The sequence below is a fragment of the Vipera ursinii genome, assembly GCF_947247035.1.
Source record: "Vipera ursinii genome assembly, chromosome: 1".
Lineage (NCBI taxonomy): Eukaryota > Metazoa > Chordata > Lepidosauria > Squamata > Viperidae > Vipera > Vipera ursinii.
In genome coordinates this window covers 162,854,464-162,873,728 of record NC_139512.1, presented here as the reverse complement: position 1 = coordinate 162,873,728, position 19,265 = coordinate 162,854,464, and the positions used below count along the sequence as shown (strand labels likewise).

The following is a 19,265-nucleotide window of genomic DNA, read 5'->3' as shown; positions in this document are numbered from 1 at the left end:
AAATCTGCCATGTCTAGCTGTCATCCCTCGTGTGAAGGTCACTTCAGAGCTTCCAGCTTTTCCACTAAGCTGCTCTCTCCACTCCAGCATTCTATGGTGCAGCAGTCTCTGTATCATGAGATGCAGACCAGTTGTCTGGTCTGAAGTAGAAGGGATTGCCACATCGCTGCGGTTCAGCTGAGATGGAACCTTCTAAGATGCTTGACATTTTAATTAAAATGCTACCATAATTCAAATAAAGACTCAGAAATGCTCCAGAAGATAAGGTCACACATGCTTTTATATATTGGCTGAAGTTCATCACCAGCCAAATTGTTAGCAATGTGTACCAAGTCCCTACTTTCAAACCATCATTAAACTAAACATGTGGCATCAGCATAATGTTTCTTTTGTATTTTTGATAATGTCCTGCAACAGCTGAATCATCCAGTTTCACTTGAGACAGATCAAGATGGTTAGTACAAATGCCATGAGAAAGAAGCAATTTAGCAGGTGTCTGCTTTGAAGCCCTGGTATAATAGGATGATATGCAGTTAAAATCTTAGCAAATTCCATTTTTCCCCAGTTCCCCTCCCTTCACACTTTGTGGCCTGAAATTTCTTTTGCTCTTTGGAAGCACAGATATGCCTAAAGTAGGAAAAATGTCAAAGCCGGGTGATCCCACAAATGTTGTTCATTATCCATAACCATTTCATAAGGAGATACAAAATGAGCAAAATATACTGTAGTGCACAGAGAATGGCAACAGCTGAAATACAGCAAGTGTCAAACAAAGTTGCCTCAGGGTAAGAAGAGTAATAATTGATGACATTGCTTGTTCTATGGAGTTCACAATATGTGTGCTCAGTTTCTTCAAGAAGGAGGTGGTAGGGAATAGTGTCTCATGTAAAGTCTGAGTTTGCATATAAGCAGTACAATACTTGATAAAGCACTCCACATCTGAATTGATATTTGGCTATTAAAATCTGCCATGCAGAATCTGTTTTCTACGACATCTTGGGGTATCTCATGAACTACATATTTCAGCACTTTAGATTCAGGACTTTGGACTTCTGGTTTGGCGCCATAATGTATAGCCACGGGATTGTGGAGCTCCACACCCCACAGCGAGTTTCGCCCTGCCACAGAACCCTAAATGGGTCAAAAGTCACCCCGGAGAGGCAACAATGAAAGAGGGGTGCTCCAACAAACACAGAGCGGTTGATCCGTTCGATCCAAGGGAAACCCTCTAACTCGACAGAAGAAGGCTAGCTGCACACCAGTTTCTAGCCCAAGCTACTTGCAGCCAAAGTCCAAGAGCACAAACTAGAACAATGATGAACAGTGTGCTTGGAACTGGTGAGAGTATCGATCTCCTCTGTTCTATTTTGTAACTGATTCCTTCGGAAAGATCCTCAAAGTAAGAAATCCTCCGAAAGTGAAGGGAGGGGACTACAACCCCATTCCTCCATAGACGGAAGCAGCAAATTAACTTTTAAGGGAAGAAAAATATATTGAAATGAAATCTATAATACTACAGTCTGGATAAATCTAGAAACTAAGAAAACTGTTAAGATTTTACACCCTAAAGGGTTCTCATGAAATTCTATATATATAAAAATAAGAACTTTTTGTTTCAAAAAGCTGGAAAACAAACAACTACTGACATCTAGTGGAGAATTATAGAACATCAATAAGACTGATTTAGAAATTGGCAAAACACCCAGAAACAAAGAATATTCTGTTCCCTTGAACTTTAATAACTCTCAAGAAGACAGCTGGGAACAAAGAAAGAAAACATACTGAGCCAGCCATAAGATTAAAAAGTGTTTGCAGAAAAAGAAATACTCTGACTGCTGTTTAAGCCCAAGAATTGTTTATAGAAAAAGAAAAACATTGACTATTGGCTAATCTCTCAGGGGGGAATTTAATATCTACTCCTGGAATATCAGAGACCTCCAGAAGCGATATTCCAAGACAGGAATATTTCAGGAGGAACGGTATGCAATGCTAGGACAGATACAAATGACAATGGTTTCAAACCACTAGAAGATCAAAAACAACTTTGATTACATAAATGAGCACATCTCCAATCTAAACGTACAATTAAAAAACCTCTCAGAAAATGACGATAGAGAAACAAATCAGATAATAGAACACAAACTTGAAGAAAATGATTTAAACAGTGAAGCTACAAAAGAAGACGATTATAATTTAACACAAACAGGAAAAAATCTACAAGATTTTGCCATAACAATAAAAATGGAAAAGATGCTTTATTTGTCAGGACATCAAAACAAACCCAAGGACAAGAAAGAAGATTTAACAAAATCGACTATAGAACTGCCATGAGAATCATTAGAATTTGGGAGACAAAAAACATATATCCTAGAGTACATGAGGATTAAACACAAACATACACACACATATAGTCTTTACACACATACACACAAAGACATATACATACACGCATACATGCTATTAATTCTCGTGTTAAAAACATAGATTATCAAAGCAATCTGATTGGCTAGAATTTGAATATCTTAATTATAAGAAAGAGTTCATGTTTTGTTTAGAATTACATTAGCAGATATAGATAATGAATAATCCCTGCTGTGATTTTGGAAAATTAATTAATCTTCAGATTTTTTTTACAATGCTCTGAGATAACTAATTTAAATTATCCATTTCAGTTTTTTGTTCTTTTATGTTAGCAATCAATGCATTCAATTAACTGTAGGAATGAAAATGTATTCAATATAGTTGTCTCTTCCACTTCACTCAAAGATGAGGTTATTTTGAGTAAGACTAAAAATATTACTTCTAAAACCATTGTGGAGGCTAGTGCTAGAATCTCCTGGTATTCTGAATTTAATTCTGAGCATCCCTTAGCATTGATCATGTTGGTTGGGGGATTATTCTCCAGGACTCTGAAATAGTGATAGAAAATTGATAATTGCTAAAAAGACCTTAAATTAGCTATATAAATTGATCTAGAAAATTTAAAATCTCAGCAAGGAGCTTTTGGTTCATATGACCAGGTCTATTGTTTCTACCTCAAGATTATAGCATTTCAAAAATTCCAATATATATCTCATCAGCATAATCTGGAACAGAAAATATTCAGATTGGCAAAAACATCTATCAATCTATTAATCATCTCGCAATGTGTGATGGGTGTTTTAGTTTTGAGTAAGAAAAGTATTGGAGAGAATCCAATAGTATGGATTGTTTTCATTCAAGTCATGATTTTTGGAATCAGTACAGCATAGGCCATCAGTAGGCACTTATTATAACAATTCTCTTTAGAATTTACTTGAAAAGGCTAATAAAATGATACCATTTTATGCTTTTCTGAGATAGCTGGCCACTGTGGGAAAAATATCTAGACAGATGTTTGAGCAAAATACAGAGTTTGTCTGTGTATTGGATATATATTATCTGGGGTTATATCTTTCCGATTTGAAATCAAATCCTTAGAGATGTTATAAAAATCTATAGCATTAATATTGCTAGATTGTTGATATTTTCTCAAAGAATCTTTTTCTGCTGCTATCTAAACTTCACTTTTCATGTTTATAGCATGAAATTTCCTGTTTGAAAAACAAAATCCAATTATATCAAAGCTGAAATTACATTATAAAGATAATTTGCACACATTGCAGCAATTAAAATGATCACACATGTAGCGCTCTTTCTTATATGTCATGAAGAATTAATTTTATTGTATAAGAAAAACAGAATGGATTGGATCCAACAATGCACACCTGTGAACAGGAGACTTCTGATCTGATAGAATTTTTCTACTAGTCGAAAGCAAGATAAGATTGCTTTCCTCAGATCTGCTCTTAATGGTAGGGAGAATAATCTGGAATAATAGGGCAATTGAAAAATCCTATAGAAGTACTTTTTGTCAAAATTCACATCATACATATTTTGTTTGGTGCAGCAACCAACAGGACAGGTACAGACTTCAAGAGATAGTTAGGACTGCAGAAAAAACAACTGCAACGAGCCTGCCTTTCATCAAGGACCTGTACACCACACAGGTCAGAAAGAGGGCTGAGAAAATATCCACAGACTTTCATATCCTAGATATAAACTGTTTCAATTCCTCTCTTCAGGATGCCGCTATATGGCATTGCATGCCAAAACAACTAGACAAAGAGACAGTTTTTCCCTTGTGCCATCACCCTGCTGAACCCCTATTTTCCCACAATACTTTCTTATGTCTAAGGATATTTATCCATGTAGTATGGTTGTATTACTATTATCCTTATCATCTTTTCTACTACTTTCTCCTTTTGGTATCTTATTGCTTTGTTGTTTGTATGTACAATCAGAGTTTATGCACCGGAGACAAATTCCTTGCATGTCCAATCACACTTGGCCAATAAGTGTTCTGTTCTGTTCTGTTCCATTCCGTTCCATTCCGTTCCGTTCCATTCCATTCCATTCCATTCTACAATGTCATTCAAATAAGGATGCATTATATACCCTTTCTTTATCAAACAATTGTCTTAACCATAGTAGTTGGCAGCCACCATGCTTCTACCTATAACTTTTTTGAAGTGTTTTTTATTCGATAGGCATATGATATACTTGAAAACGTAGAGGCTTCCCTAAAACTTTTTGAATCTAAAGTTTTCAACTTGCCCATTTTGGCAATAAAACATGAGGAACTACAAAAAGAAATTAAAAGTGGATCAGATGATGCTCTTCAGAAGGGACAAGCCTTGCTTAGCAAACAAGATGTTCACAGGTAAGTATAATATGTAACTGGAGAGCTCATAGATGTGAGAATCCCTATTGGGAAGTTATGTTACCTTCAGTGGTTAAATAGTGTTGAAATGAAATCTTAAAATAGAGAAATTTAAATCTGGGCTTCTATGTAATTGTCGTCATCCAAATTCATTTATGATAGGTTCAGATCCAAGGTGATCCCACAGAATTTTGTTGGGCATCTTTCAAAGCCCATCCAACTGTTTTTTTCTTCTTCTTCTGGATTTTCTCAAGCTAGGGCAAGTAATGGCGAAGACTCCTAGCCTCATTATGATCACTAGAAGTAGCACCTTCATTTCTGTGTCATAGACCTTGTTAGGATAAGCAGTTTTGGAGCCAGCATAAATGACTGAAAATTGTTATATAACATAGATGCTGCTCTATATAAGAATAAATAAATAAAATAAGCAAAAACACTAGCAGCTATATGTGATCATTTATGGCCAATCTGCCAGTCCGCTTCTGCTTGCCCATTTCAGCTAAGAAGAAGCACAACTCCAGTTGGGCAAAGAAGGAAAAACTTCGATCTTGTTCTTCTCCTAGCATCATTATAATAAATGGAAACTGGTAGAAAATAGGACTGTTTTAAATGGAAATTTATTAAGTTGTTCATCAGTACAATGGAAATAAAGGAACTGCTGGTTTTCAATTACATTTAGTTAAGGTACTATATGGTTATCTTGTTCTGTATTGAAGAAGGAAAATTCTGCCCATTACCAGTTCAGAACATTTCCACCAATCCTCATTTGGGGGCGGGAAGTGATTGTTCAGCCTTCACAACTATACTTTTATTCTGAGCAGGGGCTTTCAGATCTAATAAAGTTCCAACTGAGAATGCAATTCTTCTTTAGGCACTCAAATTATTTTCGTGATCAGTATTAATATTTTAATGGAGTTTGCAATGCTATTTAATTTCACAATGCTTTGCCAGAGAAAATTTCTGTTATAAATTAACTGAGGGTAACAATTCTTTCCTTAAGTGCAATTTTCTTATCCTAATTGTTTGTGATAAGCAGTTTGAAGAGGTTTATCTTGCATCTTTGCCTTATTATAAATCAGCACCCTGGAGCTCAAATATTTAGCAGGTTTGTTGGTTCTTTGCCACATGACTGTGTGCTAATTTTTGTTTAAAACAACATTTTAGAGTAAGTGTTAGTCTTAAAACTCACAGGGAGAGTATTCATTGTGAATTGTCTGTAAAAAAAGTAAATTCTTTACAGCTAAAATTTGGATTTGAGATAGAAGTATTCTTTAAAATTGTATTTTAACTTAGGATCTCATTTTGATAAAACTATCTAAATGACGTACTACAGTACATTAAATACAGTACTTAATGTTCCCAAGAGTGTTAGGCAATGCTAATTATGTAGCATATATAGGTAGTCCTCAATTTATAGCCAGTTGCTTAGCAACTGTTCAAAGTTGTGATGGATCCCTCAAAAGCTACTTACAATCTAATTTTAAAGATACGTGACCATACCCGCCTGGTTATATGATCACATTTTGGGCAACTGGCAACCAGCTCACCTTTACAGCCATTTGCAACATCCTGGGGTCGTGTGACCCCAATTTTTGAAAGTTTTTTTTACCAGTTTTTGGCATTTACGTCCAGTTTGCAATAAAAAAATGCCCTTTGGGTAAAATGGATTCACTTAATGACCACCATGTTTAGTTAATGATCATCATGTTTGCACAAGAACCGCTGCAAAAAAAAAAGCTGAAAAATCAAGATCTGATGAATTCTGGCGTCAATTACAAATATAAGTTGAGGAATACCTGTGGTAAATAATGAGAAATAAGAATTGGAATCCAACTGTATATCCTAGGCTCTCTTTTATTAAGCATTCCTTTTATTATCACTGGGCTTTTTGAAAACAGAGCAGCCATAAATAATTATGATATATAGCATTAGAATACATATATAACATTATACTTTCACTTAACAGCCAGCATTAACCATGATTTCATTGCACTTTCAGTTCTTGGATGATTGGGATTCAGGAAAGGATGGACTACATTGAAAAAAAAGTAGATCAGTTGATCAAACAGTTTCCTGATCATAAAGAATTTGCCTCAAACAAGGAACACCTAGCCACTTCTTTACAAGATTATCTCAAAAAGGTACAGCTTCCTGATATATGTGTAGCAATAAATATTACAGAATATTGAAATGATATACTAAAAGATGTGTAAACTTATTTCAACTTCTCAATAAACCTATAAATAAATAATAATAATAATAATAATAATAATAATAATAATAATAATAATAAGAAGAAGAAGAAGAAGAAGAAGAAGAAGAAGAAGAAGAAGTTGGAAGGGACCTTGGAGGTCATCTAGTCCAACCCCCTGCTTAGGCAGGAAACCCTATACCATTTCAGACAAATGGCTGGCCAGTCTCTTCTTAAAAACTTCCAGTGTTGGAGCATTCACCACTTCTGGAGGCAGGTTGTTCCACTGGTTAATTGTTCTAAGTGTCAGGAAGTTTCTCCTTAGTTCTAGGTTGCTTCTCTCCTTGACTAGTTTCCATCCGTTGCTTCTTGTCCTACTTTCAGGTGCTTTGGAGAATAGCTTGACTCCCTCTTCGTTGTGGCAGCCCACATACTGTACATACTTTTAATTCTTTTTCTATCACATGCACACACACAACGGAAAGGTTTCCAACAATATAGGAAAGTGTGTTGGATATGTTCACTGCCTTGAATTACCAGTAAATAAATACATTGACACGATTTCATCTTCTGAGGTTGGACAAGTCAGATTCACCCTTCCTCACCTCTTCAAGGTTCTTCTTTTCAGTGTTGGCAAAGGGAGGGAGGGAGGGAATTGAACAGGGTTAAAGCAGGAAAGCTTTTCCCTCCCTCCCTCCCTCCCTCCCTCCCTCCCTCCCTCCCTCAACACTTCCAACTTAAAAGTTTTATTTTCTCCCAAACCTGGTAGGATGATAAGGAAGCTACTCTTCATCATTTCTACTTGTGACTGGCAAATATTCCTTTTATCATAGGAATCAAATTGGTCAATTATACTTTAAGCACCAAAGAACCTGATTATTAAGAGATCCCATTAAAAACAGTATTAAGTTAAACATATGAGAATGAGCTCCGCCGTTGGTTTTAAGCCATTCTGCTTTTTTTGACCTATATTCTCAAATAGAATGGCTTAAAAACTGCTCTCGGAGCATATAGTAGGGAGGATTTTTATTTAATTGATAGTAATAAGAGCACTCAATCTAGAGCTAACCTTAAAGCAGATCTGGGCATTTTATGGCCCCTGGGGCCACATCTTTGGTTGTCCCTGTCTGGCCTGTGTGAGGTCAATTGAAAATTAGAGTTCAAATGTAAATAAACATGCCGCAGTGTGTAGGAGAAGAAGCCAAATTAGGTACAGCTCTGCACAGTCACCATGTGCTACTTTGGTTAGCTGGCAGTCATGAGAGGGCAAGGAGATAAACCACTTTTCTGTACCAGTGCAGTGCTCACTCCTCGCCTGGAGCAACCTGAGGAGTTGACAGAGTTTGAGAACATAAAATCAGGTAACATTTGTTTGGACCTCCACAACACTTCCAGTTTCTCATATGTCCCCTTGGGAAAATTAATCGATCACACCTGCCTTGAAGCATTCCCTAATTAATCTCATAAAATAAAATTTAATGCTCAAATCAATTCTAGCATTTATTAGGTTTTTGAAATAGGCAATAGAAAAGGATTAAGAAATATTAAGTCAAAAAACCCTCAAGGGCTAGTTTAAGAAAAAGAGACATAGGTCAGATTAGACTTGTTGTTGTTGTTGTTAGTTGCGAAGTCGTGTCCGACCCATCGCGACCCTATGGACAATGTTCCTCCAGGCCTTCCTGTCCTTTACCATCTTCTGGAGTCCATTTAAGCTCACGCCTACTGCTTCAGTGACTCCATCCAGCCACCTCATTCTCTGTCCTCCCTTTCTTCTATTGCCCTCAATCTTTCCCAGCATTAGGCTCTTCTCCAGTGAGTCCTTCCTTCTCATTAGGTGGCCAAAGTATTTGAGTTTTAGCTTCAGGATCTGGCCTTCTAAAGAGCAGTCAGGGTTGATCTCCTCTAGGACTGACCGGTTTGATCGCCTTGCAGTCCAAGGGACTCGCAGGAGTCTTCTCCAGCACCATAGTTCAAAGGCTTCAATTCTTTGGCGCTCAGCCTTTCTTATGGTCCAGCTTTCACTGCCATACATTGCAACTGGGAAGACCATAGCCTTGACTATACGCACTTTTGTTGACAGGGTGATGTCTCTGCTTTTTAGTGTGCTGTCTAGATTTGTCATGGCTTTCCTCCCCAGGAGCATCTTTTAATTTCTTGGCTACAATCCCCATCTGCAGTGATCTTGGAGCCCAGGAAAATAAAATCTGTCACTACCTCCATTTCTTCCCCATCTATTTGCCAGGAATTGAGAGGGCCGGATGCCATGATCTTGGTTTTCTTAATGTTTAGTTTCAACCCAAGTTTTGCACTCTCCTTCTTCACTCGCAACAAGAGGCTCTTTAGTTCCTCTTCACTTTCTGCCATTAGAGTGGTATCATCTGCATATCTTAGGTTGTTGATATTTCTTCTGGCAATCTTAATTCCAACTTTTGATTCATCTAGCCCTGCCTTTCTCATGATGTGCTCTGCATATAAGTTAAATAGGCAGGGCGACAGTATACAGCCTTGCCGGACTCCTTTTCCAATTTTGAACCAATCAGTGGTTCCATGTCCAGTTCTCACTGTTGCTTCTTGGCCTGCATATAGGTTTCTCAAGAGACAAATAAGATGGTCTGGTATGCCCATCTCTTTAAGGACTTGCCACAGTTTGTTATGATCCACACAATCAAGGCTTTAGCATAGTCAATGAAGCAGAAGTAGATGTTCTTCTGGAACTCTCTAGCTTTCTCCATGATCCAGCGTATGTTAGCAATTTGATCTCTAGTTCCTCTGCCTCTTCGAAATCCTGCCTGTACTTCTGGTAGTTCTCGATCCACATACTGCTGGAATCTAGCTTGTAGAATTTTAAGCATAACTTTACTAGCATGAGAAATGAGTGCAATGGTGCGATAGTTTGAACATTCTTTGGCACTGCCTTTCTTTGGAATTGGAATGTAAACTGATCTTTTCCAATCCTGTGGCCACTCTTGAGTTTTCCAAATTTGCTGGCAAATTGAGTATAGCACTTTTACTGCATCGTCTTTTAAGATTTTGAATAGCTCAGCTGGAATACTGTCACCTCCACTAGCTTTGTTGTTGCTCAGCTTTTCTAAGGCCCACTTCACTTCACATTCTAGGATGTCTGGCTCGAGCTCAGTGACCACCTCATTGTGATTATCAGGGACATTAAGCTCATTCTTGTATAGTTCTTCTGTGTACTTTTGCCACCTCTTCTTAATCTCTTCTGCCTCTGTTAGGTCCCTGCCATTTTGGTCCTTTATCATGCCCATTTTTGCATGAAACCTTCCCTTCATCTCTCCAATTTTCTTGAAAACATCTCTGGTCCTCCCTATTCTATTGTTTTCTTCTATTTCTTTGCATTGTTCATTTAAGAAGGCATTCTTATCTCTTCTAGCTATTCTTTGGAATTCTGCATTTAATTGGGCATATCTTTCTTTTTCTCCCTTGCCTTTCGCTTCCCTCCTTTCCTCAGCTATTTGCAAAGCTTCCTCAGACAGCCATTTTGCTTTCTTGCATTTCTTTTTCCTTGGGATGGTTTTGGTTGCTACCTGTTGTACAATGTTGCGAACCTTTGTCCATAGTTCTTCAGGCACTCTGTCTATCAGATCTAATTCCTTAAATCTATTTGTCACCTCTACTGTATATTGAACAGGGATATGATTTAATTCATACCTGACTGGCCTAGCGCTTTTCCCTACTTTCTTTAATTTAAGCCTAAACTTTGCAACAAGAAGCTCGTGGTCTGAGCCACAGTCAGCTCCTGGTCTTGTTTTTACTGACTGTATAGAGCTTCTCCATCTTTGGCTGCAGAGCATATAGTCAATCTGATTTCTGTGTTGACCGTCTGGTGATGTCCATGTGTAAAGCCGTCTCTTGGGTTGTTGGAAAAGAGTGTTTGCTACGACCATCGTATTCTCTTGACAAAATTCTATCAGCCTGTGCCCTGCTTCATTTTGTACTCCAAGGCCAAACTTGCCTGTTATTCCAGTTATCTTTTGGCTTCCTACTTTAGCATTCCAATCTCCCATGATGATAAGGACATCATTTTTGGGTGTTAGTTCTATAAGGTGCTGTAGGGCTTCATAGAACCGGTCAATTTCATCCTCTTCAGCACTGGTGGTTGGGGCATAGACCTGGACTGCTGTGATATTGAATGGTTTGCCTTGGATTCGAACTGAGATCATTCTGTCATTTTGAGGGTTGTATCCCAGTATTGCTTTTCCTACTTTTTTATTAACTATGAAGGCTACTCCATTTCTTCTGAGGGATTCTTGCCCACAGTAGTATACCTGATGGTCATCTGAATTAAATTCACCCATTCCTGTCCATTTTAGTTCGCTGATACCTAAGATGTCGATGTTCAGTCTTGTCATCTCTTGTTTGACCACATCCAGCTTTCCTTGATTCATGGATCTTACATTCCAGGTTCCTATGGAGAAAGAATCTTTACAGCATCGGACTTTCCTTTCACCACCAGACATATCCACAGCTGAGTGTCCTTTCGGCTTTGGCCCAGTCGCTTCATTCTTTCTGGCGCTACTAGTACTAGCCCTCTGCTCTTCCCCAGTAGCATATTGGACGCCTTCCGACCTGAGGGGCTCATCTTCCAGCGTCATATCGTTTTGCCTTTTGGTACTGTCCATAGGGTTTTCATGGCAAAGATACTGGAGTGGTTTGCCATTTCCTTCTCCAATTATCTATATCTTTCCATATTTTCTACCCTTGCTTACATATCTGTCTTTACACAATATCCATACACTGTTCCTACTTTGCCTTTTGTTCTTTAGACTGCCCATCACTAACTCAAGAATAACTCATGAATTTCATCCGGTCATGGTTTTCTACATTTAGAATTCGATATAATGCAAACACAGGCAATAGAAAGTAATCCAGCCAGTGTCTTAAACTTCAAAAGAGCTGATTTTAACAAAGAATAGAGATTTTAACAGATTTTAACAGAGAACCTAGGAAAGATTCCATGGATGAAAATCCTAAAAGGGAAAACAACTCAAGAAGCATAGGAAACTCTGAAAAATGTGATCATAAAAGCCCAGTTGATCACAATACCACTAAAAAAACACACACACACAAGAAATTCAAGAAGAAACCACCATGGCTGTACAAAGACTTTTCTGACAAACTGAAAGACAAAAAAGACAAGTACAAAAAAGGGAAAGAAGGACAATTAACTAAGGGAGATTATCAACATGCAAAGATGAAGTCAGGAAAGCAAAGACTCAGAACGAACAAAGACTTGCAACAGAAATCAAGGACAATAAAGGAAGTTTTAACATATTAATTACAAGAAAAAAGTCAAGGAAACTGTAGGTCCACTAAAGAGAGAAAATGACAAGGAAAAAATAGTAGGGAGAAAGGAGAGTTTCTTAACTCATTCTTTGCATTAGTCTTCACACAAAAAGAAATTATAGTCCAACATTACCCAAAAAACTACTGCAAAAGACAAACTAGAAACAGAAATTAAAATAAGCAAGAAAAAGGTAAGAGAACACCTATCCGACCTTACTTTTATTTATTTATTTTATTTTATTTTAATTCCATTTATATCCCGCCCTTCTCCGAAGACTCAGGGCGGCTTACAAGCTTAGCAGTAGCCTTCATTCTATGTATATGCCTGCTTATTAGGGCTTTCACCCCCCCCCCAAGCGGCATTATTACAAAGTCAGCTTATTGCCCCCAACAATCTGGGTCCTCATTTTACCTACCTCGGAAGGATGGAAGGCTGAGTCAACCTTGAGCCTGGTGGGATGCGAACCTGCACTAATTGCAGGCAGCTGGTGTTACTTAAGGAGGCATTAGCCCACTGCTCCACCAAGGCTCTTGACCAATATAAATCACCAGGACCCGACAGATTACATCCCAGAGTTCTGAAGGAGCTGGCAGATGTATCTCGGAATCATTGCACCATTTCTTTCAACAATCCTGAAGCACTGGGGAAGTACCTGAAGTTTGGAAAAGGGCTGATGTGATTCCCATCATCAAGAAAGGGAGGAAAACAACAGTCCCAGGAAACTACAGACCAATCAGTTTAAAATCAATACCTGGGAAGATCTTGGAAAAGATAATAAAAAAACAGATCTGCAAACAACTAGAAGCAAACAAAGTTATAACTAGTAGCACAGGTTTGTTAAAAACAGATCATGCCAAACCAATCTCATTTCATTCTTGGATAAAGTAAGTGACTAAATTAGTAGACCAGCAAAATGCCATTGACATAGTATACCTAGATTTCAGTTAGGCATTTGACAAAGTAGACCACCTAATTCTTGATAAGCTAGAAAGAGGTGGAATAGGCAACATCACCACCAGATGGATGTGTAGCTGGCTGACAAACTGTACTCAATGAGTAATCCTCAATGGTACTAAATCCACATGGAGAGAAGTAAGCAGCGGGGTACCACAAGGCTCCATCTTAGGCTCAGTACTCTTCAATATGTTCATAAATGACTTAGATCAAGGATCCCCATCCTGCGGTCTGCGGCCCACTACCAGGCCGTGGCCTACAGACCACTGGACTGGTGAACAGGCTGGCCAGTGCACACACGTGTGTGTGTGCACTCACTCCTACTTGTGCTACCATCACCACCACTATGCAAATGGGGTGCTGCGCAGTGAAAATAAGGTGCCGCTGCTATGCAAACAGCAATGCATGGTGCAAAATCTGGGTGGCGCACGGCATGAAAATAGAAAACCAGGCATCGGGCAGTGTGAAAATGGAAGGAAACCAAGCGGTGTGCAGTGCAAAAATGGCAAACTGGGTGTTGCATGGCGCAAAAACCAGGCGGTGTGCAGCAGGAAAACCAGGTGGCACATGGGGAAACCAGGTGGCCCACAGTGTGTAAAGAGGTGGTGCAAAAACAGGTGGTGCATGGCATGAAAGCAGAGGCAAACTGGGTGGCACGTGTGAAAACTGGGTGCTGCGCGGCATGAAAACTGGGCATTGCACGGCACGAAAATGGGGCGATGCTAGCACCCACATGGCAAAAACAGCACAGTGCTAGCAAGTGTCACGTGTGCTCTAGTAGCGCCCTGTTTGCGCTATGTGTGCTAGCAGCCCAGTTTGTGTGCGTGCGCACATGCACACGTAAAATGCTTCTCTCCCCCTTTTTGTCCAGTCCACCAACCAAGACAAGTTAGAGACCTCTGACTTAGATGAAGGAATAGAAGGGAAACTCTTCAAATTTGCAGATCACTAAACTAACAGCAACACCACAGAAGACGAGCTCAGGATCCAAAAAGATCTTGACAAACTTGAACAATGGGCCCTATCCAATAAAATGAACTTTAATGTGGAGAAAAGCAAAGTTTTATGTACATTTAGGCAGGAAAAATCAAAGGTATAAGTACAGATTAGGTGAGACCTGGCTCAAAAACTAACTGAGAAGGACCTTGGAGTCCTAGTGGACAATCACTTGACTATGAGCCAGCAGTGTGCAGCAACAGGCAGAAAAGCTAATACAATCCTGGGTTGTATAAACAGAGACATAGAATCAAGATCACGTGAAGAGCAACTAGGATTTATTTATTTATTTTATTTATTATTAAATTTTTATACCGCCCTTTTCCCGAAGGACTCAGGGCGGTGTACAGGGCAATAAATATTAAAAACGAAGTACAAAAGTTAAAAAACAATTAAATATTATGCCCGATATAAACAGTAATTAAAACCATGTTAAAAACCCAACCCTTAACCCATCAAACCAGGCCGGATTGCTCAAACAAATAGGTTTTTAGATCCCACCGAAAGGAGCGAAAGCCGGGGGCCATCCGGAGCTCGACCGGCAAGCGGTTCCACAGGTCTGGCGCGCCCACAGAGAACGCCCTCCCCCTAGGGGCCACCAATCGACATTCTTTGATCGGAGGCACCCTGAGGAGGCCCTCTCTGTGGGAGCGCACTGGACGGAGGGAAGTTGACGCCGGCCGCAGGATGATCAAAGGCCTGGAGACTAAAACATATGAAGAATGGCTGCAGGACTTGGGTTTGACTAGTCTAAAGAAAAGAAGAAATAGGAGTGACATGATAGCAGTATTCCAGTATTTGAGGGGCTGCCACAAAGAGGTGGTCAAATTATTCTCCAAAGCTCCAGAAGGCAAGACAAGAAACAAGGTTGGAAACTGATCAAAGAGAGAAGCAACCTGGAATTAAGGAGAAACTTCCTAACGTTGAGGACAATTTACCAGTGGAACAGCTTGCCTCCAGAAATCATGGGCAATGGAGATTTTTAAGAAGAGACTAGACAGTCACTTGTCTGAAATGGTATAGGTTCTCCTGCTTGAGCAGGGGGTTGGACTGGAAGACCTCCATGGTCCCTTCCATCTCTATTCTATTCATTTTTCCATTTTCCCTTGACCTTCAAATTGTTTGTTTTGCAACTGTATCCTCATTCATTCTATATGGCCTATCCTTGTACTTCGTCCATGCTGATCGCTTACTTTTGTACTCAGCTCATATACTCTTTATCTTTCATCATAAATGTTCAATCATGCTTTCAGATTTATATTATTTCCTTTGCCATGTATTTGTACAAGCAGTTTTATTTACATATCTATACTATGTATTCAAAATGGATAGCAATAGGCACATACTGGTCAAACCGTACCATTCTCATTTATCTTTGGGTTTCTAAATGTTCCTATCACCTTTTCTTTGCTCTCTTGTCTCATTCCCATTTATCAAGTCATGTCATCTAGTAGAATTTTTTCCCCTGTTGACTGCATTAATTCAGAATGTAACAGTTCCCCCCGCCAAAAAAAACCCCTCATATTGCGTTTATCATTTATCATTTATCATCTTTCACTAGAGCATGTCATTCAACTACTACTGATGTTTATACTTTCCTATTTATTCACAACAATCTAAATCAGAACACCCCCCCCCAACCTTTTGGGCACCAGGGATCAGTTCTGTGGAGAGATGTTTTTCTGTGAACCAGAGGAGGCGTGGCTTTGTGTGCTTCCTGCATCCTGTGGATGGGGGCCACTTGTTTACACGTCCGGTTTCTGGCATGCCACAGCTCGGTGCCAGTCCAACCATTGGAGGTTGGGGACCCTTGATTTAGATGACACAAATTAATACTTTCTGACATATACTTCAACCCATTTCATTCATATGTAACATTCCTTTTCTTCATGCATTCAGCAGTGCCATTCCACAAGATCAAATATTTTCATTTAAATGTTACATTCTTATTCATTTCCCTTATCTCCCAGATGTACATCATAACTATTATACTTTCTGTTATTACCTTTATTAGTTCTTATGCTTTATGTTACAGACTTCCATACATCTCCCTCTTTGAGGGATATGGGCATATATATCTAAACCGATTTATATATATATATATATATATATATATATATATATATATATATATATATATATATATATATATATATATATATATATATATATATATATATAAAAGTTTAGATATATATAGTGTTATGGAATTATAAATGAATTTTATATAATAAAGGAAGGAACCTTTCCAAGAAGATGAGCCATTCTGGAATATTACTCAGCTTCATAATTGTGTTCTTGAAAACTATCTCACTTTACAATTCCCTACTGTTGAAACTATCTCACTTTACAATTCCCTACTGTTGAAATACTTCCACATCAGTGTTGTTTATGGTTTTCAACTGCTATTTATATTTATATCTGTTTAAATATAAAGGCATCAACAAAGATTCAAAACATTGGTCCAGTACTCTCAGCTGCAGTAAATCCTGGATCATCTGTTCCTGAATCAGAAGAAGTCCTGAAAAGATATTTAGAGCTGGCGAATCAAACCAAGGTCTGATGCATTTGTTTTCATATCAGCATTTTAAATGGTTAAATCATGTCCTCATATTAAGGGATTTTCTTACAGTTTTGCAAAAACTGTTATCCCAGTACTATCACTATGCTTTTATTTGGGCTGATTTTAAACTTATTACACCAAAAATAATATTAAGCACATTTTGTTTTTGTTTTTTTAAAAAACTGTAATGCATTTCTCTGAGTTTTGCTGTATATATTATATGCATAACCTTTATATATGGAAATAATATAAACATAAAACTAAAGAAAATCCGACTATTCAGTATGGAAATACTTGCTTTGCATAAAATCAGCAAGCATCAAGAATGTTTCCAAAAGGGGGTAGGGGAGTCAAGGCCACAACCACACAATTGAAGCTCTTTACATTTTTACATATGCACATGCAACAAAGGAAGAGAGGCATGGCTTCAATTACATGGTCATGACCATCATCTTTACTTTTTTTTACACACACACACGCCATCCCCATGGACACTTCTGGCAACAGTCCTTCACAGAGCCTTCCTACTAATTAGCACTCTTGGTCCTGTTCTAAAAGGTCTTCCAACCTTTTTGTAGGATCCCAAAAGGGCTTTGTGGGCAGCAGGCTTTTCAAACTGTTGGCCAGAGCTCATAAGTATCTTAACAGAAGATCGCAATTTCTTTTTCTTTTTTCTTTTAAAAAATTGATCAATCTTGCATGGGCAAAGTTGGAGCTTTGATCAAAAACCACACCAGACTTTGCTTCTCACTCTTTCTGGTGCAACTGGCTTTGTGAACCCATGGCAGGCAGTTGCAAATTTTCTGATCTACATTCTTTTAGAAATGGGGGTGATGGTATAAAAAGTCTGAGAACTTTTTTGGGGGGAAGCAAAGAATAAATTTAGCTTTAGTGTGCAAACCATAATAGGATATATTGATACACTGATGCTACTCAATAATATAATAAAATACTCACATTTGTTTGATAACCAATAAATGAGGAAATTCTTTAATTTTCAAAATGTTAATACACATTTTTTTCCATTATACCATTGTAGGAGATGGCCAATGAACTAGAATTGGCTGTAAGAATTTGTAAGGAAATGGAAGAACTAGAAACCACTGAAATAGCAGTTTTTTCAAACAAAACTGAGCTTTTAAATGAAGAACTGGCAACACTTAACAGCAATCTTTCCTTAAAACTCAAAATCCTGAAGCCATATGTAGCCTTCTTAAAGTCATCAGATGAGGTATTTAAACATATTTTGTGGAAAAAAAATTATGATCCTTCCTTACATTGGAAAGTTATCTACATTTGGTGACATCTTTAGATATAATAGAATAATGTTCAGAATAATGTTACACCTTTGCTTGCTTGGTACTGATGTGTGTCCAACTTGATATCAAAGACCTGCAGAGGCCTCCATGTTGTTTTGTGCTCATTGACATAAAGAAATGACCAGCAATCTGCTGGCTGAGGCAATGAACTGATCATTATTTTTTGTGGTGGCTATTGCAGTGCTCACTGGAATGGGAGAAACTGCTCTCCTATAAAGTTTGTAGGAGCCCAGTAATAGGTATAAAAGCATATGTTCAGGGGGGAGAAACAGAGCCAATATGGTTTATTTATCTTTCTTTCAACATACCTTTTTCAGCTTGGTGACATCCAGATCTTTGGGGTCTTGTTGGTCATAATGACTAGGAGGTTTAGGAATCCAAAGTTGCCAGGTCTTGGAAGTATGCTGTAGCATATTTTAGATCAATCAGAGTAGAGCTGGAAGGGATCTTGGAGGTCTTCTAGTCTAACCCCCTGCTCAAACAGGAGACCCTATACCATTTCAGACAGATGGCTGTCCAGTCTCTTCTTAAAAACCTCCAGTGATGAAACACCCACAACTTCTGAAGGCAAGCTGTTCCGCTGGTTAATTGCCCTCATTGTTAGGAAGTTTCTCCTTAACTCTGGGTTGTTTCTTTCCTTTTTTTTATTAAAGAGTTTTACAGATACATTTTAAACATAAAACCCATCCCTCCCCCACCCAGTTTCCCCTCCCTCCCCCTCCCCCCGACTTCCCAGAGCATAATACAGGGTATTGACCCTAACAATCTTAAACTATAATATGCTAACTAGCTATAATAACACTTTAAATCCTATCGCACTTTAACTCTCCTTAAAAATAACTAAATAATAACAAATCTTATAAATCTAATACTTATTCAAATGCTAAATGAAACTTTTTAGTCCCATATTTATTCTGAATATAATCAATCCATCTTCTCCATTCCAAGATATATCTTTGTTGCGAATGATCTTTCAAATATGCTGAGATTTTTGCCATTTCTGCCAGGTTCTAAACTTTTAAAGTCCATTCTTCTATAGTCGGCAGTTCCTCCTTCTTCCAGTATTGACCTACCAAAAGTCTTGCTGCCTTTATTAAATTCAGCATCAATTTAGTTTCTATAGCAGTACAGTCTATAGTAATACCCAGCAAAAATAATTGTGGAGAAAACTTTATCTTTTTCTTAAATATCTT

The 19,265-nt window shown here is 38.2% G+C and overlaps 1 protein-coding gene across 1 annotated transcript in view; it reads left to right on the top strand.

Moving 5' to 3' along the window:
- CCDC141 (coiled-coil domain containing 141) overlaps nucleotides 1-19,265 on the top strand; it is a gene marked incomplete at both ends in the record, with an annotated part of 138,669 nt that overhangs the window by 63,831 nt on the left and 55,573 nt on the right. The window contains 4 exons of the mRNA XM_083379839.1: nucleotides 4,569-4,741; nucleotides 6,741-6,882; nucleotides 16,628-16,747; nucleotides 17,793-17,984. Of these exons, the coding sequence (XP_083235965.1) occupies nucleotides 4,569-4,741; nucleotides 6,741-6,882; nucleotides 16,628-16,747; nucleotides 17,793-17,984 (627 nt within the window). The remainder of the gene's footprint in view (nucleotides 1-4,568; nucleotides 4,742-6,740; nucleotides 6,883-16,627; nucleotides 16,748-17,792; nucleotides 17,985-19,265) is intronic.